The 24,225-nt window shown below is 48.9% G+C and overlaps 1 protein-coding gene across 2 annotated transcripts in view; it reads left to right on the top strand.

Annotated features, from left to right (window-relative positions):
• FANK1 (fibronectin type III and ankyrin repeat domains 1) overlaps positions 1-21,151 on the top strand; it is a 58,942-nt gene extending 37,791 nt beyond the window's left edge. Inside the window, exons 3-12 of one of the 2 annotated variants that reach the window (XM_039836011.1) lie at positions 3,842-3,922; positions 5,500-5,624; positions 10,208-10,289; positions 11,294-11,368; positions 12,232-12,297; positions 17,144-17,309; positions 19,915-20,058; positions 20,552-20,629; positions 20,731-20,775; positions 20,898-21,151. In XM_039836011.1, the coding sequence (XP_039691945.1) occupies positions 3,842-3,922; positions 5,500-5,624; positions 10,208-10,289; positions 11,294-11,368; positions 12,232-12,297; positions 17,144-17,309; positions 19,915-20,058; positions 20,552-20,629; positions 20,731-20,775; positions 20,898-21,044 (1,009 nt within the window). In that variant the 3' untranslated portion in view covers positions 21,045-21,151. The remainder of the gene's footprint in view (positions 1-3,841; positions 3,923-5,499; positions 5,625-10,207; positions 10,290-11,293; positions 11,369-12,231; positions 12,298-17,143; positions 17,310-19,914; positions 20,059-20,551; positions 20,630-20,730; positions 20,776-20,897) is intronic. The other variant, XM_039836012.1, reaches the window with a different exon arrangement.
• Positions 21,152-24,225: the final 3,074 nt, after the last annotated feature.

Here is a 24,225-nt window from a genome sequence, read left to right as displayed (position 1 = left end):
CTTTACTTCCTTTTTGCTGGTCTCCTTTGCTGGGCGCCCGGGTGGACAGCACAGGGGAGACCACAGCCGTGTGCACTGGCCTCCTGCCCGATGTGTCTGTCTGCGCCGTCGCATCTTCCCCAGAGACCTGAGGGCTGTCCCCAGGGACACACTCGGACGAGGGCCTGGCATTGCGGGGCCAGCTGTGAAGCCTTCGGAACCCCAGCTCTGAACGGGCTTGTGAAATGCTTGCTTTCACTGAGAACTTCGGCAGCACAAACCTTGACACTAGGTGGCAGAATTAGACCGTATTAACCTTGAACTCTCGCTCCGTTGTGTCATGTGCTCTAGGTATCGTTAAAACTGGCAAACACCTTTCTTGTAAAAACCATTGTCTGGAATGTCTGACCTTGGGGTCTAGGTCGAAGAGCTGCAGCCTGACTTGGCAGTGTTCGTTCAGGTCACCCACTGGCCAGTCACGAATCCGCAGTGTCACTTTGACGTGATCTTACCTCAGCTGGCTACCCGGCGTTGAGAGTTCTCCCTTTGCAGGTCCCTCCTGCACATCCCCATTAGATGGTGACATTTTCCTCTACTAGGACGCAAGCTCCATTTTCCGACTAGTTCATTGCTGTAACCCCGGTTCCCGCAACTGCCCAGCGTTTTTGCCGGTGGGAAGAGGTGGCCTTATTCCTCGGTTCTGCCTTCGGTTTCTTTCGCTCTAGCATGGCTGCGTGAATTGTCCTCTGAATCCGCCTTTTGTCAAGTCGTCTTCGCTGGGTCTCCTCAGACTGACTCGGATGCCCTTGACAGTGTGCACACGACCTGCCTTTCTGGTTGTCCCACTTCTGAGCAGAGCCCTCCAACGAGACCTGCTCACTGTCCGGTGACTGTGTCTTGCCTTTTTCTACACGTGTGTTCAGCCGTTTTCCCCGTTTGGACAAATTTCCCTCTGTCCCATCTTTTCTTCTGCTCAAGTCAGGTTCTACCTCAGCCGAGAAGCTCCCTTTACTGTGCCGTCCACCCGCTCTGCGATAATTGGTGCCTATGTCATGCATTTCATTCATTCAGTCAGCATGTTTTAATAACACCTACTATGCGCCAGACACTGGATGCTGGAGATACAGCACTGGACAAATAGACAAAAGGTCCCCTCTCATGATGAGGAAAACAAATGACAAAGAAGGTACATAAACGTAAACATACAGAATATGACAGGTGATGATAAGAAACAAGGAAAAAGCCTGGGAAAAATTGGGGCCGGGGGTGGAAGTGGGGAGGCGACATCTGAGTAAAGGAGCACGTGCGGGTGCTCTGGAGCCTGCGAGCATCTGGAAGAACGTTCCAGACAGGAGGAATAACAAGCAAAGTCGCCTTGAGATGGGATTGCGCCTGGCGTGTTCCAGAAACACCGAGGACTGGAGTGAGCAAGGAGGAGAGTGATAGGGATGAGTCAGAGGCAGCGGGGGGACGGCTGGGGCCATCGAGAAAACTGCCTTTACTCCGAGAGCAGGCCAGCCATCGTGGGGCATTGCGCTGAGCCGCGGCTCGACGTGGCTCACGCTTTCCGAGGACCGCCGCTGGGCGACACTGAGCTAGGCGGCAGGCGGGGCTGACTGGGAAGCTCGTGCAGTCATTTGTGGGGGAGAGAACACAACAGCGTGAGCCGTGGTCGAAATCAGGGTGTGTTTTAAAGGCAGATTTGAACAATTTGCTGGCGGACCACGTACGAGACGTGAGAGAAGCAGGATGCGTACACATCCGGGAGAGGTCGGGTTATGCAGCGTGCAGCATCAGCTCTGGAGTCTCGGTGGCTTGCGAGGCAGCGGTCTGCTTCCCGCGCTGAGGGCCCGCTGTGTGTCGGCCACGGCCCCATGCCACGCTGACCTTCCTCTGCAGCCCGGGTGCCTGGCGTGGCCCCTGCCTGACCATCGTCGGTCTGTGTGACATGGGGGACAAGTGCACGGCATGGTGATTCTTCAGTGTTCTGCTCAGAATGACACATCACCCTTCTGCTAATGCTTCACTGCTCAGAGCGGGCCACCCGGCCACATCTGAGTGCAATCGCAGAGGGACGCGGAATCCTCGGAGGGCACCAAATATTCGTGGACAGTAATCTGGTCTTCCGCAGAGACCTAGGATAACGGGATGGGAAGGGCGCGGGTGGAGTCTGGGATGACAGACATTCGAGCAGGGGCGGCAGGGAGGGTGGAGCGGCCGGGCAGAGTCTGGTCTGCAGAAAGGAGTTTCAGCGCCACCAGCAGGAGGCTGGATGGGGGTGCTGGGGGCGGGGGCACCGAGGGGGTGCAGAGCTGAGTCCCTGGGCGGCTGGTAACTAGTTTCTTAGGTTTCCTGTTGGCTCAGCTCTTGCATCAAATATGTGCTTATTGACTGAGAAAGAGAGGGGTACGCTCCGTGCTTTGTGCGTTTCCTTCCCTTGTGGAAATAGAAGACTCGCTCGTTTTTTGACCTACCGTGCCTGGGTGAGGCTGCACTTCCCCACAGGCTTCTGTCAGTCATCCTGTGTCTGCGTGGCAGTCACGGTGTCATCCCCGAGTCTGTGCTGTAACCACTGTGAGGTGCCCCAGCGGGCCGCTGTGTCACCTGCTTTGTCTGTGGGGCCATCTCTGCTGAAGTCATTGGCGCCTCCAGCCTTCCATGAGGGTCTTCAGTGACATCTGCTTTCTAGAACGGTTCTGATAGTCACCTTTCTGGGGCCTATGAAGGTGCCATTTGCTTTAGGGTGACCTCATGATAGTTAGCAATATTGGATTTTTTTTGAGGGGGGCGCATTTTTGGTTATCTTTTGGTCTGAAACTATGTTAAATTTTTGACACCTGGCGTTGAATTCTATTGAGACTCGGGTATTATATTCTCACTGAGCTCCTAAAGATCTTTGCAGATGCCTTAAGGTGTTGAGGGCTCAGTTTCTGTGATTCAAGTATCTGCAGATATGGACCTAGGCTCACAAAATGATAAAATCCACCCACTCGTTAGACCATCTGTGCCAGGCTGATATATTTGTTGTTTAAAATTATTTTTTTAGCCCATACAGCTTTTCTGAATGTTTATCTTTGTTTTAGAGCTTTTACTTTGATGGTATTTTTAACACTTCTCTGCGTCTTGGTTTCTTAATTCAAATGTTTCTCTTACAGCTGTTGGTATTGTTTCTTCTTTGCTTTTCTTATAGTTTCTTTTTTGTTGATACGTGTATCAGTTATCTATCGCTGCATAACAAAGTACCCTCACATGTAGAGGCTAAGGGAGAAAGCCGGTCCTGCGTCTGCTCATGATTCGACAGTCTGGCAGGGTGGGCGTGGCGTATCTGCTCCGCATGGACTCGGCTGGTGCAGTTCTGTTGGGGCCAGAGGATCCAGATGGTGTCACTCATGTGTCCGATGCCTCTGCTGGGCGGCCGGGACGGCGGGCGCTGACGAGGCTGCTTTGTCGCCCTTCATTGTCTGGCATCTTCCACTGACCCTGCCCGGGCGGTCTCTTTCTCCAGCGGGGGAGTCGAACTTCATTGCTGGGATCAATGCGTGTTCAGGACTTTATTTCAGCTTAAAATTTTACATTTTGGATAAACAAGCGAGGGAGAGGGGTTTTGTAAATTGTTTCCAGTTTTCAAACATGGCCCTCGCACAGGCAGACTCGCCTGGCGCCATCTCCCATTGGGCTGTCTGTCACCTTTGCTTGCACCCTAGACCATCTGCCCCGTCACCCCGCCCCGGCATGCCTCGTCCTTCTGATCCAATGGTTCTTTCTCAGGCTCTGGGTCCTTCTTTCCCCTGGCTTGTCTGCCTGGGAGTTGTCTGCCTGTCTGTTATGGACGCGACTCTCTCCTTTTCTGACTTTCCATCAGAGTCCCCCACTGGAGGACATTCCTCTGGGCCCTAACTGCCCCTCACACACTCCCACAGCCGAGGACCTGCTCATCTGACAGGTGAGTTTGGGAGACGGAACTTAGAGGACTTCTAAACTACCCCCAAGGATTCGCCTCCCCTGGAGCAGTGTACGGTCTGCTCTCTAGACCTGCACTTGGCCGTACACCTGCTTCTTGGGGAAAGACCGCCTTCTAGTGGGGTCTGCGGGAGAGAGGGCGAGGCCATTGAATTGATGCATCATGCCCGGTTTCTTCAGGTGAGCTTTTATCAAAAACGATGCCAACTCTAGTACTGTCATTTCACCCATTTCACCCGACTCAGCTGTCACCGCCTCACTGTCCCCAGCCAGGCCCAGCACCTCACAAGTTACGGGTACTAGATATGGTTGTTGAATCGCGTGGAATAGAATTGATGTATAAGTATCTGGGTCGCACATAGACATCCTTGAAATGCTGGTTGTGAATTTCAAAGTGTGATTCTGGCCTGTGCAGAGGTCTGCTGAGAAGGAAAGAAAAATTAAAGGCAGAACGTGGAGAGAACAATGGTAAGCTTGGAGGCCAAGCAGCTCTGGAGTGTTCCAAAGGAGGAACAAAGCTGGGGTGGGTGTGGAAGCAGGAAGGAAGAAAGAGAAACACACACACACACACACGCACACCCCTCCCCCGCCAAAAAGCAAGCCTTCGAGGTATAGGGAAAATTCCAATTCAATAGGAATTGAAAGAGATACATGGACTTTAGTTGGATGCCAATAAAAGTTTTGGCCGCAGAGGGAAGCTGAGGTTTGGGGCAATACTGGGGAACACAGACCGCTCTGTTGACTTTCGGAGACCTGATTCCCTAGAAAGCGTACGGCTTCAAAGCCAGGCCCCCAGGACCTGCCCTTGAGCAGCGGGCCGGGGTCTTCCCACCTCCGCAGGGTCCCGGCGTCTTCCCAGCAGGTGGGGAGGCTGCCCACCCCCATCTCCTGGAGCTCAGTTTGCAGGCTCCCCATGACTAGACTTGGTCCTTCTTCCCTCCGGAGCTGAGCGAGTCCCACTGCTGGCCTCTGATGGGTTTTCCGTTCCACAGGGTTTAGCACCTGTTTCCCACATCATCCTCCAAGGTGAACTTAGCCACGTGGCTGGACGTTAGAGTCGTTCCTTGCATGCCGCTGGCTCCCCAGCCCCTCTCTCTGGTGCTGATGGGCTACCCGCAATCATGCATTTCATTCCTTCGGGTCCTTTCCCTACGGTCTTATGTTGTCCTCCATGGATGCGTAGCTGTCATTGAGACAGCCTCACCACCCACCCACACGTATGCTATCGGGCTGGCTGTCTCCTCTCTCAAATATGAGACTTTGTTAACTGAGATACGTATCATGGGTAGACGATTTCTCCGAAGTATGACATTGGGTGCCAGCTACGTGTCAGCACTGGGCTAGCTGGCGGAGCAGAGAGGGCACGTGGTGGGAAGGGTCGGAGGTGCCACTTGTGACTTGTCCTTTGTGTTCACGGCCCTCACAGCCTAGTGGGGGAGGCCGACAGCAACCAAGACCAGACCCGAATGGAAACAGACAGCATTCAGTATTCACCGCATGGCTTGTCCCACGCCGTCAGCACTGGCGATGTCATCGGCATGTGTGTCTCCTCCTGTCTAGGGGATACGCCACAAAGCACGTCGTGGAAGGCTTGGAGCCACGGACACTGTACAGGTTCCGACTGAAGGTCACCAGCCCCTCTGGAGAGTATGAATACAGCCCCGTGGTCTCAGTATCTACGACCAGTGAGTATACAAACACCCCAACCCTGTGTGCTCCTGAAAGGAAGCGGGGATGGGTCAGCCGTGGCCGGCGCAGACGAGACCCTTCGTAAGTGGTGGGTGGATGGAGGGCGAATGAAAGGCCCAGAGGCAGAAGAGGATGAGGAGAAGGAAACACAGATTCCCTCAGCTCACTCTCATGCCTGCTGGGAGCTGGATCCATTGCCCCCTGGCTGGGGAGTACACCTGAACCTGCCAGGTGAGCTGGAGGCAGAACTAAGCACGGCGAGCCTCAGGGGGCCACTGGCGTCCTTCTTACTACACCAAAGGCAGGGCACGGTCTTCCGGACTTGATGCCAGAGTCGCATGGAGCCGGTCAGCCATTTGGGCCCTGTTAGAAAGGCAGAAACCGTCGTAGCTGTCTATCAGCCGACGAGGGTTGTGCCTTTGGGCTGGGTGGGCCTCCTCGCCAGGCTGGCATCCGAGAGGCAGGCATGCATAACCTGTCCCGTGGTCCAGGGCGTTGTCACCACAGTCCGTGGCTTCCGTGGGTAATTAGACGAGACAAGGGCTGGATGGAGACTCGGCCTCTGGCGCTGAGCTGGAGAACGGGGTTCCCGGGCTTCTCACTGTCAGGTCGCAGGAGGGACATGCTCTCCGGAGTGGCTCCTGGGTCGTGAGGATCAGGCGGCTCTTCCTCTTGGCTGACTGCTGCTCCCTTAACTATTCTTATATTTGTGATGCCAAAGCAGACTCTCCTTAAGGAGGCAGATCATGCTACACAAAGAATTGAAAATGTGCACATTACACAAAAGAAGTGAAAATGCTGTGGATTGATAACCTGCATTCAGTTTGAAAGTGTTTTAATGAATCACAAAAGCATGTGCTTTGTTTGAATAAAGGATGCTCGGGCTTTTTTTTCCCCAGGTGAAGTACACGAGACTCTTGCTTAAATGAGGCATGCAATTTTAATCAGTTGGGCCCTTAAAAAGAAAGAAAACCAGCTGCTGCTTGTTAATTGGCAAATATCTTCTCCACTGAGCTCGTCATTAATTCACTGCTTTTAATGGAGACCTAGATTCCACCACGAAAGGTGTTATTGCCACATTATGTCTGCTGGCACACCTGCAGCTAAATGCAGACATGAGGGATGGCCCCCCCCGAAGACCACCCTGTCCTCCTCTCCTGGGGGGAGGTGTCCCCTGCTTTTGTGGTCCGTGGCGCTGCCCGACGCGTTCCCTCAGGTGCCGGGAGCGTGGACTTCCTCCCCACGGCAGGATCAGTTCAGTGTTTGGGATCGCAACGTTCGGGGCGAACATTAGAAACACAAACCCAGAAAGGCAAAGCCTGCCTTTCTTATATTCCATCTTGGGCCATCCCTTGGGCCCGGCCCACACGTCTTGAGGGATGGGGGCGGCAGGCAGGACCGAGCATTCGGCTCTGGCTGGAATTTCCTGTTCTTTGCGATTCCTGCTGGAGTGGGAGGAAGAAGGCCTGCTCTGCTCTGCTCTGCAAACCAGAGCCTTTTCTGTTTCTCTGCCAAACTCTGGACGGTGAGACTTCCGTGCGTGGGTTGATCCGTGCGGTCTGGTGGCAATCCTCGTACCTCTGTGCCCACCTTGCGGTGGCTGAGGGGTCAACCAGTCAGTGCTGAGAACGAGCTTCCATGCCCCGAGTGACAGTTACCGCTGCCTTTCGCTGACACTCAGCAAGCAGGAGTGATGAACAGCTATGATGTCCTCCCTTTCTCCCTTGAGAGGTCCCTTTGTTCTCAGAATAATGAGAGCAGTGATTGCCTCCTGCAGAAGCTGCAACAGGCAAGGCATTCATTTAAATTATACCCTAATATCCGAGTACCCGGGTCGTGGCTGTGCATGGTCCTCGGCCTCTAAGCACAAAATGAACTCATTTCGTTTCCTAGCATCTGCACGCTGCAGAGCTTCCTGGGCGGGGTGCACTGTGGAGCGACCCCCCTGAGAGAGCGGGCTGGCAGCTGCGCCGCACGGGGTGGCTCCAAGGCGGTCAGTGCGTGAGCGTGCTGGGACGTGGTGTGTGTTTTTAGTATTTAAAAAAAAAAAAAAACTTTTAAGAAGTTGCACTTTTCCGAAGCTTCTTAAACCTCAGGCACCTCATTTCGCTTAACGGCTTGCGGGGAGGGGTCGTGCCGACTTAAGGTGCCTGCTTGTGTTCTAAACTTAACGCGAGTGGAAGCGTTCAGGGAGTCGGTCAGCTGCCTCAGCACGTGTTAGACACCCAGGGACGCAGTGTGGCCTGACGGGACCTGCCTGGGGCCCCGATGCCCGGGGCCCCGATGCGCCCCCTCCTGCCTGGGGGCCCGGAGCGGGCCCCTCGCCTCTGGCTCTCAGGTGTGTGGTCTGAAGGAGACTCTAAAGAGTTCTGCGGAGTCCTGGATGCGGCTTGACTCACAGGGTTTCAGTGAGTCCGTATTTTGAACTTGGGTAGAAATAGGATGAGCGTCTTATGTTCTTCTAGATGATTCCGTGCAGATGACTTGTTTCTGTGTTTTCAGTGGCAGTGAAAGTGAGAGTCCCAGAAGTGGGGACTGTCTGCCGAGATAATAAACCCCTCCCCGCCCGAGCCCGCCACCCTCCCCCGTTTGCCCTGTGAGCAGGAAGGGAACCTTCCCAGAGGTTTTGTTTGCCCACTGAAGCGTGGACGGGTCACACAGTAGGTCGTTATAAGTTCACGTCACCCTAGGCTGGGGTGTTTCCTCCTCGGCTCTGTGGACATTATGGGGCTGAATAGTTCTTGGTTGTGGGGGACGCTTATCAGCATCCCTGGCCTCTCCCCACTAGACGCCAGGAGCATCAGCCCTTACACCGTGACAACCAAAAGTGTCGTCAGACTTTATAAGATGTCCTCTGGGATTTTCTGGGAGCAAAACCCCGCCCCCTTTCACAGCCCCCTGGTGGAACCCCCGGGCTAGGCGTGACCTCCTTTGAAGACCAGGGACAGCGTGGGCCTTGCCCTGTGACAGTTTGTCATGATATGTTTATTTCAAGCTAAAAATATGTGTGGAATGATGAAAAGGAAGTATAATGTAGCTAAAAAATCTTTAAGTGATTGGCAAGCTCTAGCAGACCACATTATTTCAAAACAATTTTCACTTGGCTTAAATTTATTTTTACCAAAAAGAAGAAAGGGTACCAGCTAAAGGTCATTCTGAGAGTAAGCTCCTCGTCTTTCTGCAGTTAGTACTTTGCTAGGCTCCGAGGGGACCAGGAGGGCGCTGGCTCCTGTGCCCAGGAACTGGTGTCCCAGAGAGTTTCCCCATCCCGAGGAGCAGGAACAGGGGACTTTATTGCCCATCAGGCAGAGATGGCCAGTGGGCCTTGGGCTGGAAGAAGGTGGGCGGTTAAGTGGTGGGTGAGCCCCAGGAGGTAGGCCGGGGGGGACCAAGGACAACGGGGGTGGAGAACAGATGTTTTCTCTTAGGGTTTAGATTAGTAAGTAATAGGCTGAACACAGGCACTCAGTGTAAGCGGCAAGGGCAGGGGACACGTTTGACAACTTCTCTCTGGGACCCCGGTGTCGAGACTTGGCGTGTTAACGAACATCTGTGGCATGAATGGATGGGACCTTTGAGGTGACTAGAATGAGGGATTCTAAACCCACTGCCCGTGGGGCCGGGTGCGGGAGGGGCCTGGGTACAGGAGGAAGGGAATGGCGGGGCTGTACCCACCCTGGTGGCTGCTGCCACCGTGACCGCTCCCTCAGCGATGGATGCGTGGCGGGCACGTGCAGTGTGCCCGCTGCTATGCTAAGAGCTTCGCTCGTATTATTTCCTTAGGCTTAATTATACTTGTTTAAAAAAATAGAAAGTCCCAGGATGTGGAGCAGGCGGAGCCATGGGATGAGCGCCTGGAGAGGGGGCCCCTTTCACTAGCCCCTTCATTCTCACACTGTGCCCACCGTCTTCCTCCGGGGTCCACACGCCTCTGCACAAAAGGGCGCCCTCCTTTCCGCCCGCGCCCCGCTGTCCCTCTGCTGTTCCTCGGGCCCCTTCTCCTTGCTCTCTGCTCGGCGGGCTCTCCCCCCGCCTCGGGCTTTCTCACGGTGACCCTCCTCTCCGGCTTGAGCCCCTTCTGCCCCCACGAGCTCGGAGGGGACGAGTCCCATGTGAATGATGTATTCCTGGGAAGAACTTAAGTTTTGGATTTTGAATATTAGAGCAATCTGTCTTTTTGTTTGTTTGTTTGTTGTTCAAGTAGTTTAGTGACTCTTTGGCAAAGAAAACCCAGCATGCTGTGGCAACTGTGGGGCCTTTTCTTGCTTGTAAGAGACATTTATTAAGTCTTACGAAATCTGAAAGAATTATTTTCAAATGTTATTTAACATCCACGAAGCAATACTTTTATAACTTGAAAATGTCCCAAGCCGTGAGCACAATCTAAGCGTTCTCTTAATATGTGAAACGAAGTCCTTTTCAGAAAAAGAAGGCATTGAATAGTAAACGTAAGATACACTTTTTGGCAGAGCCAAGTGCCTCCTTGGAGGTGACATGACCTTCCACCTCAGGCGGGAGGGACGGAGCTGGCGTGCACCTTCTATATTTTGGATGACTGCTCTCGATCTCATTTCTTCAGGAGAACCCATCAGTAGCGAGCATTTTCATCGTGCGGTCAATGTGAACGATGAAGATTTGCTGGTTCGAATACTTCAAGGAGGGTGAGAGAACTCTGCTATTCAAGACTTTTAAAAAAATTTCTAGTGCCCATAAAGTGCAGAGAAGTGCATGATACAGCTTTATTTTCCTAAATTGTCCCATGCCTTTGAAGCTGTCCCCATAATTGGTCTCAGGTGACTGATATGAGTTCAGCAGAGTGAAGATGATGATAAAATCCTGTGTGTTATATTTTGTAATTATTTAAAAAAGGAAACGACAAGTCTGAGAATCATATTTTCTTCCCAGAAATAATTTCTGACCCTTGCTTATATGCCGTAGCATTTAGGCAAATTTCACCCTCCAAAACGCCCACTTCTAATTCCTGATGAAATCAAGGAATCACCAAATCAGCTGTTTCTAATTCAAAGGCTGATAAAACACTAGCAGAAAAATGGCCAATACAGTTGCTGCACGTGGGATATATGAAGCTGCCTCCTACACGAATGAGGACCGTGTTATCTGGGTTCTTTTTGAATCGGTAGTTTTGAGTGCCTGAGACGACACGTCATCTGTGAGTTGAGGCCCTTGTACATTGGAGAACAGAATGTTCCCACAGAAAGCCAAAGCTGCTGAGCTGATACGGAGAGAGTCTGCCTTCTTGTTTTGGGGTAGCCCTTTCCGCCCAGTAGGGGAGGCAGGAGTCAGGAGCAGAGTGAGCGTGCCCACCTGTACAGACCGCCGTTCAGGGGGCCCGAGGGCCTGCGGTGAAGACACTGTGTCCTCTGAGTTAAGGGGCCTGTGTTCCTGGCTTCCATGATGGTTCAGAGTTGAAGGCAGTGCCTACTGTAAGTAAAAGGACAGCAATTTTCTCTTCCTGTGGATTTGAATCTTTTAAAATATTCGGCAGGGCAGTCTAAGACAACAGAAATTTAACGGCCCAGAAAAAAATTGGAATTTTCCATGAAATGAACCATTTCAGCCACCTGTGCCCCGCAAGAGACGTCAGCTGCAAATGTACAGGGAGCCAGGCCGGCCCCGTTAACGTCCTCTCTCTGTTTTTCCCAAGCAATGTGAAGGTTGACGTCCCCAACAAGTTTGGTTTTACTGCTCTGATGGTCGCTGCCCAGAAAGGATACAGCAGGTGGGCCTCGTCCTGTCTCATCCGCAGCGAGTGGCTGAGCCGCTCCCCAAGGCTCTGGGCCTGGTGGGAAGGGCCCAGGACGGGGGGGGGGGGGGGCGTTGGGAGGGAAAGCTGCAGAGCCTGCTTCCTTCTCCTTTCCCAAACTGCACCCTCGGGGGACCGAACAAACCTCAGCTGCTTTTCTCATAAAGTTATAGGATGTGCAGGAGAGCACGTAAACGTGCATAATCATACGGCGAGGAAGAGGGCCATGTAATCATATTTCGCAATGTATTTTATATGTCCTGGGAAAATTTGGTATTAGAATTTGAATTTCTTTTAAAAGAAAAGAAAGTGAGGGAATTTTGTGTGGCGGGGGGAGGGGATATTAATTCTGGAAAACAAACTGCCCTGCTAGGTTGCTAACATAGAATTTTCAACGATACACTCCATTACCTCTATCCCACACAGAGATAGGCATAAATACTAATAGCTTATTTTTCAATCATATTTATATTTTAACTGCTAAAATGCCATTTTGAAAAAATAGAAATGTTTTTATTAAATGTTGCTGCTTGAAAATATATTTAAAACGGCCATTAAAGTGACAGTGAACTAATTCATAGTCCAGTCTGTTTATGTGGTATAGTGTCTTTCAATGAATGATTCATGTAAAGGGTGAAGCTTCTTTTATTTTTTTTGGTATAGAGAGGTAGTTGTCAGGTTTAATAATGCCCTGTCTTTAAAGCCAGCTAGCCGCCGAAGATGGAGAGGAAAGTAGTGTGAAGACATGCCTCAACAGAGTGTTCATTTTTACTGGATCATTGGGAGTTCCTACTCATCGAAGCTACTTACTCGGCTACGTTTAAATGTGTTTGCTCTAGGCTTGTGAAAATCCTCATCTCTAATGGCACGGATGTGAATCTGAAGAACGGAAGTGGCAAGGACAGGTGGGTGGCTGCAATGTGCCCTAACTGTTCCCACACCTGTTTTACTAGGCTTGTGCCCAAAGGTTCTGATTTCATGCAAATATTCGATCGCTCCTTTTGACAGTACAGAGGGTCAGGGACCAGTTCCCACGAAAAAGATGGCGACAACGGCACCTGGCTTATTCGTTTGTCCCCTCATTTAGTGGAGTATTTATGGGTTCTCTGTTCTGATGTGTACACCTCCCCTCTGTAAGTGCCCAGCACATGCCGCGTGCTCGTAACCAGTGGCCGTCACCACAGTTGTCACCCGCTCTGTGCTGGGCACTTTTATGTCCCGTGGGCTGTCACTGAGTTCTGCTTCACTGTGCTAAGTTGCTAGCGTTTCCAAAGCAGCCGATGGCAACAACAAAATTGGCACCCGAGAGTGCCGGGGGTGGGGGGCCAAGTGTGTCACGGGAGTGTACGGGACGAGCACGATGCTCGGAAACCTATACTAGAGATGCAGGCATGTTTTAGAAAGGCTTAAACATCATCACCAAGCTACTGCTGAGGTTCGCTTAATTAATTTAAATCAACCAGCATTTTTGGGTGACTATAGGCTCTGTGCTTGGCGCTTGGGCGGAATAGTGATCAAAATGCAAAGCTAAGAGTCACGTGACACTGTGCACAGATCAAAGGTTTGTGCACTGCAAACTAGCATCTAAGGAGCAGCTGCAAAACACCGTAAATGGTGGGTCACAAAGGAAACATCCGTGTCTAAGATCAGAAAGGCCATTTATGCTGTTCTCTGGACACACACAGGAACAGATTTTGAATAATAACATTTAAAAAAAATCACTTGTAAATTTAAGCAACAGTTTCTCAACGAGTCCTAGGTAATTTTGGAGCTAAGCTATAACTCAAAAACGTTGAAAAGAGTAACACCAATTTTAAAAGAAAAATAAAAAGAAAAAAATTACTTGAGGTAGAAAGAAGACTTAAAAATAGAAATTAATTAAAAAATAAGGATTGAGAAGTATAAGAGCTACCTCTTAAAGAAGAAACTGTACAGTAAAACAGACCAGTTTCTTGTAAATTTAAGAAGAAAGAAAAATTAGAAAATTGAAAGGTTACATAACAGTAATTATGGAGGAAATTTAAACATAAAAAGAAAATGGTGCATTTGCATCTAAAATAGATTTGATAATTTCATTGAAATGGGTACTTTTTCTGAGAAAATTTACACCAGCAAAACCAACCCAAGAAGCAGAAAATCTGAAATAACCAGTATTCATAGGAAAAATTAGAAAATCTCTTAAAGGATTACCTCCAATACAAGCTCTGTGGCGTGGCTGTTTTACTAGTGAGCTCGATCAGATTTTCTAGGTACTGAGAAAAACCTTGAAACTTATCGGAACAGAGAGGAAGCTGGAAAGCTACAGAGGATACTCTTACTGCTAAAATCTGAGAGAGGACGAAAGTTATTTGCATGTCTGCATATGAAGACATTTATATATCTCTTCCATCCCAACTGAGAGGATCGCACAGGCGGGTAAGGGTGTCTGGTACTAGGAAATTCCCTATAATACTTTCCATCAGTAGACCGAAGGTGCAGACCTGTGTGTGTATGTGCGTGTGCATGTGTGCACGTATCTTACTTAAGTGCAGGATACTTTCATCCTAGGGACAGTGTCCTGCGGGAGGACCAGCCTCCGCCGAGCATGCGAACCCTTCGATGGCACCATACAAAGTTGTCTATCATCTCAGATGACCACCCGGCGTCATCCTTAGTGTTGACAGATTCCTTTGAAAAATTAGTAACGAAGCCCAGGAGAGCGGTCGAGAGCCAGATAGCTTGATGTCAGATCCTGATTCCCCTGTGGACGGGGGTGTGACCTTGGGCGGGTGATTTCACCCCTCTACACCTCAATTTCCCCATCTATAAAAGAGGGATGATAGAAGTACTTCTAGACTTGAGAACACTCAGCTCATATATAAAAAATGCTTAAAGGGTTCCTGGCGTATGGTAACTACAAATTATGTGTTGCTGTTTCGTGGCTGGTATTTTGGAAGGCTGATCAGCTCAGTAAGATATGAAATAGGGTAAGAAGTATGGTTCCTTTCCTGCAGAACCCGAGAGAACCAACGTTCAAATACTTAATAAGGAGGTTCAGTAAAATGGCCAGCTGAAACATAAAGAAACACATTTTCTTAAATAGTGGCAATGACTGGTTAATAAATATAATAGATGAAACAAAGTAGAATAAAAAACAAAATATCTAAGAAAAGTAAGACATTTGTATAAAAAAACCTATAAAAATTTACTGACAAGATAAAGATTTAAAAAATAGGGACGTATATGCCAGGATGGCAAGATCAAATATTATAAAATTTTCAGTTTTCCCCAAATTATAGGTTTGTTATAGCCTCAAATGGAATTTTTCTTGGGAACTTTTCAAAAAGATTCTATAATTTAACTGGGGGAACAGCTAGATGATGCTAGCTACTAGAACTTTGTCAAAGAAGAATGTGGAAGGACTTGCTTTGATCGTTATTGACATACCTCATGAAGTTATAAGTAATTAAAGTAGTATGATACAGTACAAAATATTGGAAAGAGGGTAGAGTGGAATGTAAATCCTAAAACAGATCTCTGTGTACATTAGAAATTAATACGTGACGAGAGGAGCGACACAGACCAATGAGGAAGACATTGGAAGAATAGGCTGCTTGGAGAAAAAAAATTAAGTCAAATCCCGGCCTTAGAGCATGCACCAAAATACATTCCAGATAAATTAAGAATTAAATGTAAAAAACGAAACTGTAGAAAACCACTGGAAAACACAGGCATATATCCATCTGATCTTATGATGTGAAAGACAAAAGGATTAGAAGAAATCACTAAGAAAAAGATTAAGAATACATTACACATTTCCAAAAACTTAATTATAGAGTTAAGGACCATCTGGGGAAAGATTTACAAACGTAGACAAATGACTGGCACCTTTAATATGTAGAAAATACATTTACACCCAAAAAACTGTACACAGTAGAAAAAGCAACTTGTACAAAAAGACGATTCATAGCAGAATGAATTAAAAATTAAAGTGAAAAATGTTTAGCCCTGCTAATAATAAAATTAAAAAAAAAATTTCACCTATTATACTGTCTGTTAAAAAACCGATAGCAGTTGTTGGTATAGGGCGAGTCAAAGAGATGCTTTCAGGACAGGTGAGAGAAGCGGGAACTGATGTAGGCTTCCTGGAGAGCACCGTGAACCTGGCAGGTAGAGGGCCACCCCTGTGCGGGTCTCCAGGACGTGAAGACCTGCGTGAGGGCACAGTGCTGAGGACCACCGGCCCCCTTCCAGCCCAGCTTGGGCTTGGGGCTCAGCGCTGGACGTTCTGTGGCACAGAGACGTGGTACTGCTTCCTGCTGGGGTGACTCCCTCCCCACACACCCCTCACCCCAACGCTTTATTGTGAGAATCTCAAACATTTATAAACATTAACGGAATACTACAGTCAGCAGCCCACACCTTGCTCCTGGCTGTTCTGTGTCTTTGGTCTTTTTTCTTCTAGACTGGTCTTCTGTCCTTAAAAACATTGTTTTCCCGATAGCCATGACTTCTTGAGGAGATGAGACCAATTATCGTCCAGAAGACGAATGCCCGTGTAATTTATCCGCCTAATTGCCTCCTAGTTGAGGAGGCGTTTAATTTGTTCGTTCCTCCTTTTATTCCCCGTAAAGTTGAAATCGGGTTTAAAGGTTTGCTCAGGTTCAGGCTCACATTTTTAGCAAGAACACTCGGGACGGGTGTGGTGACGGCAGGACGCACCCAGCGGGAGGTCCGTGACGCAGTCCTGGTTCCGGGCTCCATCTTTCGTTTAGGGCGCCACAGCTGAATCTCCCCTGTGAGGCTACAGCCGCCCAGTTAGAAAGCGGTCTGGGGCATAGTCCTCAGCACCCTGCGACTGTCCTGTTCGCCAGCAATCTGTCATTCGATCATATTAGCGGCCACCGATGATTCTCGCCGAATCAATTATTTAATTGGTTTCAGTTAGAAAGTGATTTTCTAATTCCGTGATTCCTGTTATATTCATTAGCTGGCGATCTCAGAGCTGTTCCTCCTCAGCTGGGACGGGACTGCGTTTCATTGTATATCTGCAGAGTAAATGTTTGTTTTCTTTAAATACCAATATTTAGAGTAAGGAATTGGTTTAATAATTCGGTGTCAAATGAGTATTTTTTTTCCCCTTTCTCTTTTTCGAATATCATCATGAACCGGTGGATGTTTTAAAATCCAATATCTTATTCAATTACAGTGATTATTATTTTTTTTTACTGAGATTTATTTTATATGCCATAAAATTCACTCCTTTACAATGTACAGTTCAGCATTCTAAAATATATTAACAAAATCGTGCGACTGCCTCTGCAGTGTAATTCCAGAACATTTCATCAGCCCAGAGAGGCCCCGTACTCATCAGTAGTCAACTCCCATTCCCTCTACCCTCAGTCCGTGGCAAGTCCTCACCTGTTCTGTCCCCACGGACTTGCCTAATCTGGACATTTCATATCAATGGGATCATGGCATTCCGTGTCTGGCTTTTATTAGCATAGAGTTTTAAGGTTCACCTATGTTGGAGCATACATCAGTATTCCATTTTCTTTTTGTGACCAAATAATATTCTGCTGTGTGGATATACTACACTTTATCTGGCCATTCACCAGTTCGTGGACACATATACATTTTATATGAATACTTTTCATGGCCTTTCCATTCAAATTAGGATGGCTTTCCTGGGTGACGCCAGGTAGGGTAGAACGCGGACCTGAGTTTGGCGACCGGACTCATAGAGCCAAATGCTTCTTCTGTGCATTGCAGTTTGATGCTCGCATGCTATGCGGGGCACCTAGACGTGGTGAAGTATCTCCGAAGACACGGTGCCTCCTGGGAGACGAGAGACCTGGGAGGCTGCACGGCTCTGCACTGGGCTGCGGACGGAGGCCACTGCGACGTGATCGAGTGGATGATAAAGGACGGCTGCGAGGTACGGGTCCCTGCGAACCACACGCTTGTTAGGAACCTGGAAAGCTGTCCCACGGGGCCTGCGAGAAGCGGGGCCCTCAGCTGAACTTGGACATGCCGGAGGGGGCTCTCTGGCTTCTCAGAGAGAAGGCTCCTGAAGCCGTGGGTAGAAAGGCAGTCGTAGAATTGACATGGTAGTGAGGCTTCAGGCGGCCGTGGAGGTTCATCTCGTCGTGTAGGAAGAAAGAAACAGTGCTCAACCCAGAGCCAGACCTGATCCTCGCGCTCCCTACCCGCCTCGTTCATTCCCTCGGTTCTCTCTCCATCGATCTCTCGACAGCGCTTTGCTGAGCAGCTCCCGCACCAGAGTCGTGGGTGCAGGAGACACGCCACGTTAGGGACCCTTGCAGCCAAAATACTTCTCGTTGCTTTTAGAATTAGATTATTTTTATATCCTTGGTTTGCTTTAAAAGTTTGTCATTACGGAAAACTTCCAAAGAGAAAGCTAACTGCATCAAGAATAGAAGATTTCAGCTCTCCGTGTCTTTACTGGGAAGCAGGCACGTTGGTCTGCTTCTGGTACCAATTTGGTTCAGCAAACAAGTGGAGTTTGGTCTTCTGAAGATGGGAAAGTAGAATTAGCTCGATTATGGTAACCGCTGATAATTCTGAAAACTTTAGTTCAAGACTTCGAGAAGTCAAATAAAAAGTTCAAGCCATGGAAATAAAGAATGGAGCAAAAAATGCCATCCTAATTATGACTGCCGGATGGCGTAGAGTACTGAGAAGTTAAACCGATGACCTGGAAAATAAACTCACACTGAGAAGAGTCACGTGTCCTGAAGACGTTAGCTGATCTGTTCTAGATTGTCTCCGAGGCGGAACGGAGGGCAAGCGAGGCTCGAGTTCTGGGAAGTCACTGACTTCTGCCGCCGTGTTTAGGGGACTGAGCCAAGGGCCCCTCGCAGGGGAAATGTGTCATTCACATAATTCCTTTTTATTACATTTCTGGCTTTGTTTTAGAGACATGCACAAAAGGCCAGGAGGATGAGCCCGTGGGCCTCGGGGTAGGGTCGGCCCACCTGCCTTGTGCGGTAGAGATGGCCGTGTTCTGCTTGTTGGGTTTAGGGTGAACTCTGCCCATGCTTTGGACCCAAGTAAAAATCTGTAGCTGAAAATGAGGGTTGATCTTTGCTGAAACAGGGCCAGGCCTCTGCCACGAACATTTAAATACTGCAGTTTGAGAAATGGAGGCTCTCTGGGCTTCAGAGGTGAACACGCTTTTCTGGGGCAGATCCCATCTTCTGAGGCACTGGAGCGGCAGGACTGTGTCCACTCAAGACTTCTGTGTGGCCGGCAGGTGGCAGGCGGATGATGTCAGCACGAGCCCCTACATGTTCTTGGCACAGGGTCCCTGTTGCTCCGGAAGATGGTGGGACAGCTTGGGAGCCCACAGGGTGTCGCTGCCCCTCTTCTCAAATATAACCGTTTCGTACTGAGAGTGACTGACAAGCGGGGGACCCGTTTCTGCATTCCGTGAGCCACGCCCTCAGGAAAGGTATTACGGTGCTCAGGCTCGGTTCAATCACTCGTAAACGGGATGAAAACACCTACCGCTGTTTAACCCTCAGGACTGAAGGAGAAAATGCGTGTCCATGTGCCTTGACAAACGGCATAAAGCACCATGTAATAGGAAGTGATTATTTTATTATTGCTTAAATACGCGGAAGCTCGCTGCCCAAAGGCAGTTCTTTGCATGACGGAGAACTGCAAATCCTCAGGGTGTCGCAGTGGGTGATCTCACACACAGACGGCCCGAGGGGTCCCAGGGACCCACCGCAGCTCCTCGCTGTCCCGTTCGGACGTTTCACCGACGCTGCAGGCACCAAGTCATCTGTAACTGGATGAATGTGCGCAGGCGTGTCCAGTCTGCTTGGAATCGGAGCGTTCAGCGTTCACATTTTCTTATTCTAAAATACATCTTTTAAAGCACCGAATGGAGAGATCTCTACGCAGAGCAGATTCTTAGGAAACGGCCAGCTGACTACTAGGCAAACAATGTTTTGGAGAAGCCGTTAGGTGGCTAACTTTTCAGGTCTGAATTCGTGTAATAGATCCGGTTGCTTTCTATTTATTTACCTGTAGATCTCCTGCTTAAAACTAAGACGTGTTGATAAGTATAAGGGTGTGTGTGTACACTACTGTATTGTTCCATAAAGGATTTGAAGCTGCTAACAAAGATATCTCAAAGTAAGTAAAATACACTCTTATTTAAAAGCAGGCGAGGAAAGGCAGGCCTGACAGCAGGCGGTAGTGGGTTCACATGGAGCCGAGAGTAAGGTGATGATGCTTAACTCATTTTTCTAGCTTGCCTTTTTTCCATTTGAACAAAATGTGGATGCAGATGCCAGAGGGGAGGCCTGGGGCCCCTCGGCCACTCTAAAGTGACCCTAACACAGCTTCTCACTGCATGTAAGTGAGGCTTCGATGGCACAGTCCAGCCAACTCTTATGAGGCCTAGATTTAAATGAGGGGACTTCGGGCTAGTAAATATTTCTTTACAAGCTTCTGATGAGCGCGTGAAGGGAAAGAGGCTAGCCTAAGACAGTCTTCCTGTGGCCTACCAGGTGGACGCGGTGGACACCGGCTCAAGCTGGACCCCACTCATGAGAGTCTCCGCGGTCTCAGGAAACCAGAAGGCAGCGTCCCTGCTCATCGAAGCTGGAGCCAACGTGAATGTGAAAGATAAAGATGGAAAGACACCGCTCATGGTAGGCCTTAGTCCAGACAAGAGCCTGGCGGCACGTGAGGCGCGAGGGCGGGGCTTCCCGTGCAGTCAGGCACTTCTCGGGAGCTCATTGGCCGTGTGAGCCCCGGGTTTTGGTCGTATGTGGATTCCCCTCCGGCCTGTTAGGAGAGGCATGATGATGTCACCATAATATTTTTGCTGCCATTTTTACAATTATTTCTTTAATAATTCCAACCCCAGCCCCCAAGGCCATTGCAGGACCAAAACAGATCTGCTCTTACAGAGAAAGCTCTGCTCCCTGGACTAGCATTTCTCATGTCGCTTGGTGTGCAGAAAGGCAGGTTCCGTTTGTCGTCCCTGCAGTTGTCACCGCCACAGAGCAAGTGTACACATGCCTGTCGCGCAGAGTCACCGGGCCCTCTGCCCTCTGCGGGCAGTGCTGGGCGGGTGTTCTGCCCGCGCCCTGTGTGGGAGGGAGTTGGGCACTCACACGCCCTGGCTTCTGTTTTTTTTAGGTGGCCGTGTTAAATAATCACGAAGAGTTGGTCCAGTTACTTCTCGAGAAAGGGGCAGATGCAAGTGTAAAAAACGAGGTAAATAACTCAATCTCTCCTTAAAGCTTTTCCCTGGAGTAGAAGAAGAAACACACATGCGTTTACATAAATCACATAATTCCTGTTGTTTTCTCTTTCAGTTCGGCAAGGGCGTCCTCGAAATGGCCAGAGTTTTTGACAGACAGGTTGGGATGTTTTTTCTGCATTTCCAGGCTCATTTTATAGTACTTGGGGAAAAAAAAAAAAAAAAAAAAAAGTAAAGCAGTCCAAACCCTGGGATTACATTCACCTGTTTTTGTTTATCTAGAACGTAGTCTCCTTACTGGAAGAAAAGAAAAGAGAGAGCAGATGCCTGAGAAGTCGCCGTTGCTCTCTGTCTGCTGACCCGGGCACAGCTTCTCTCCGGAGGCCAAGGGACACAGAGCAAAACGTGACCGTAGAACTGGAGAGATGAAACGCTGCCTCTTTGAGGGCTGTGCGTTTATTTATTTAGTTGAAGATTCATGGTGACTTTTGTAACACACAACCGTTCCCCTCTTTGAAATAGATCTTTTTACCTAAGCACGTGTGGCTGTGGTGTCGTCACTGGGTGTCTGCAGGGTGACGATGTTTGCTTGCACTTGTGCCTTTCGAAGTTAGACACGAAACAAAATATTTATGTCCTGGAGCTGCACAAACATACACGGGTCTCCCCCTGCCCGCTCCTGCCCCCCGAGTTGTCCTCTGAGCCACTCCAGGACCTTGTGGACGTCCTTTCCCTCATGTGTTTTCAATTACGTCCTCCCCTCCCGACTCAGGCCTTCCGGGTGGTGTTGTCAAGCTGGTGCTCCCTCCTGGAGTGACACTCCTCCCGAAAGCCCAGGAGGCCCTGTGCAAAGTTTTCAGCTGCTGGCCTCACATCAAAGCGCAAAATACATATTTCAAGAGTCTGATGTCTCTCTGTTAGGGGCGTCTGGGGGAGGTTCAGTCTGTGCGGACAGACCTGTCTGAGACTGTGTTTGCACACACGTCGGTCCTGACGGGAGACCGGCTTGCTGGCCGCTTCGCCAAAGAGCGGTGGGTTGAATTTTGCCTTCTGAGCAGAAAGGGTTTTGATGCTGATCACGCAGATCAGAGACAAGGAGGAATTAACCATAGCGAGGTCTACCGGTTGGAGCTTAGACACAAATGTGGGGGAACTCAGTAGACACACCTAAAAGCCAGCAAGGTGAGCTAGCAGACCACGTGCATCGTGTGTCTCCAGGGACAAGCTCGTGAACTCGACCCCATGAGAAGGCCGGCTAGAGTGGCCTGCACGGGGGTCCAGAGTTCTCTGTACGGACAGCCCGGTTAAAAGGCAATGAGGGTGTCAACGCGTGTGGGAAGGACACGGAGAACAAGCACGCAGTCTCACCGGTGCTGGCAGCGCTCGGCTTTATTCCGCACAGTTTACAGAGCGTCCGCCTAAAGGATTAGATTCGTGGGTCCTATTTAGCCCTCCTTCGATACTTCATTAGCGTTTTACCTTTCGTACAAATGCGTAACCCTTTAAACTGGCTGGACTTGATTTTTTAAATCTCTCTAAAAGTCAGAGCACGGTCACGGCTTTGCAAGGGCCCCCCGCCACGATCGGCGTGAACATTCACCTTAATCTCGTTTCTCCGTCTGCCGTAGATCTGATTCACGAGCCTCCTTTGTGGGAAGCGGCTCATCCCTCCTCGCTGACGAAGGCTTGACAGCGTCATCTCATCTCATGTGGAGTCTCGGCCAGCTGAAGGGGCTGACTTTGGTCAACGAAACGTGAGTGGAAATGGCTGCCGCCCCTCTGAGCAGAAGTTCTAAGAATCCCCACGTCTCTCCTCCCTCTGGCACAAGACCGGCCGTGGCTCAGGCAGAGGCTGTTCCATCAGCCCAGGATCCGGACAGAAGACCCAAGGGTCACCCAATGGACATGTCCTGTGAGCAGGAAATAACCCTTTCATGCTGTAAGTCACTGAAATTTAAGCATGGTTTATTACTGCAGTATAACTTAGCCCCAAATGACTGCTTATAGGGTCCTGTAATATATATCTGTGAAGTTCATTTTCCACAAATGACACTAACATGTCTCAAGTCCTGTGGTTTCCAGTCTTATTTTATTCAGATTTTTAAAAACTCAGGAATGGATATTGAATTTTTTCAAATGTCTTTTTGGCATTGCTGGTCATCACGGCACGTATCCCTACAATCTATTAATTTGGCAACTTCGATTTTAAAACATTGAGCCATCCTTACATTCCCGAGACAATCTCATGGCCTTATGGTGGCCTGGGAGATTTCATATGCTCATGTGCTATGTGTATTTGCTTTTCATCTTTTTTTTTTTCCTGATTAGTTGGTGGTTTTATCTTGTGTTTTAATTTTCCCAAAGAAGCTACCGATGGTTTCATTAGTTTTACTTTTTCCAATTAATTTATACTTTTTATTTCTACAAATTCATTCCTTTTTTATTCCTTTTTGTAACCTTTTAGGTTGGCGAATAAATTCATTTTTATCTTTTTCTGTTTAACCCGCGACTTTCGGGTTATGAATTTTCTCCTCAGCACTGCATTTGCTATATTCCCACAAGAAGTTTCCTAAACTTTCCCGATGAAAAGACCAATTTGGGAATTCTCTTAAATGCAGATCTCTAGGCCCCATCTCATACCCTCCAAACTGAAATCTCCACGGGAAGGACATAAACAATGGATTTTAACAAGCGTCCCAGGTGAGTTCGCAAAGTTCGCGGCGTCTGATTAGCCCAGCCGTGGCGTGCGTGATTTCCCATGGCTTCCTGTGCTATTTGCTGGACACCCTGCAGTTCGTCTTTGACTCAAGAATCATTCCGTTCCTAGGGCAGAGAACTACTTTTCTACTTTTATTGTATTATAATCTTGAGAATTGGTAGCACTTGGAATTTGAGTTTATTTTTCTGGTTTAATATATGAGATTGCATATGTACACACACACACGCACACGTATTTTTCCCCAGGGGTCCTTTGAAAGAAGGTATGTTCTGCACATTTGAAGTATTCCATTTGATATATTCTATTTGACCTACATCATGGACCATGTCTGAGGCCTTCTGTATACGTGTTTTTTGCCCCTTTGTCATGGGCGGTGGGCGGTAAGATCATAGACATCGTCACTATTCCGTGTGTCTCTTATTCTTTGCATTCGCTTCACTGCTTTATGAAGTCGGATGCTAATTTTTTAAATTGTAAATAAATTTCTATTATGCTTAGATTTTCATTCTGGATGAGTCTGATGTGAACGTTTCTACCGCTGCTTGCTTGCTTTTTGAATTTATCTCTTCTGTAAATAGGGTGAGTTTAAAAACATTTACTTTGATGGGCTGTGCATTCACGTTGTTCAAAACGAAATCAGGTTTGCCCCTCCCCGCACCGTGCGAGTGTGTGAAATGGCTTTCTCATCCCTCTCGTCCTGTCATCTGACTGGTTCATGCAGATGGCAGCACGTGTCCCCGACCCCCAGCTCCCCATTCTTCTTAGCTTCTTGTGTACTGTCCTAAAATGTCCTAATGGGCCCATAAATGGGAATGCAGACACGTTTTTCTACATGAGGGTCCCCCTCCCCATCTCTGTAACATTCTCAGCGATGAATGAGACACATCTTTG

This window comes from Pteropus medius, unplaced genomic scaffold, assembly GCF_902729225.1.
Source record: "Pteropus medius unplaced genomic scaffold, Ma_sr-lr_union100, whole genome shotgun sequence".
Classification (NCBI taxonomy): domain Eukaryota; kingdom Metazoa; phylum Chordata; class Mammalia; order Chiroptera; family Pteropodidae; genus Pteropus; species Pteropus medius.
Note: the sequence above shows the minus strand (reverse complement) of the source record. Positions and strands in the feature narration are given on the sequence as shown.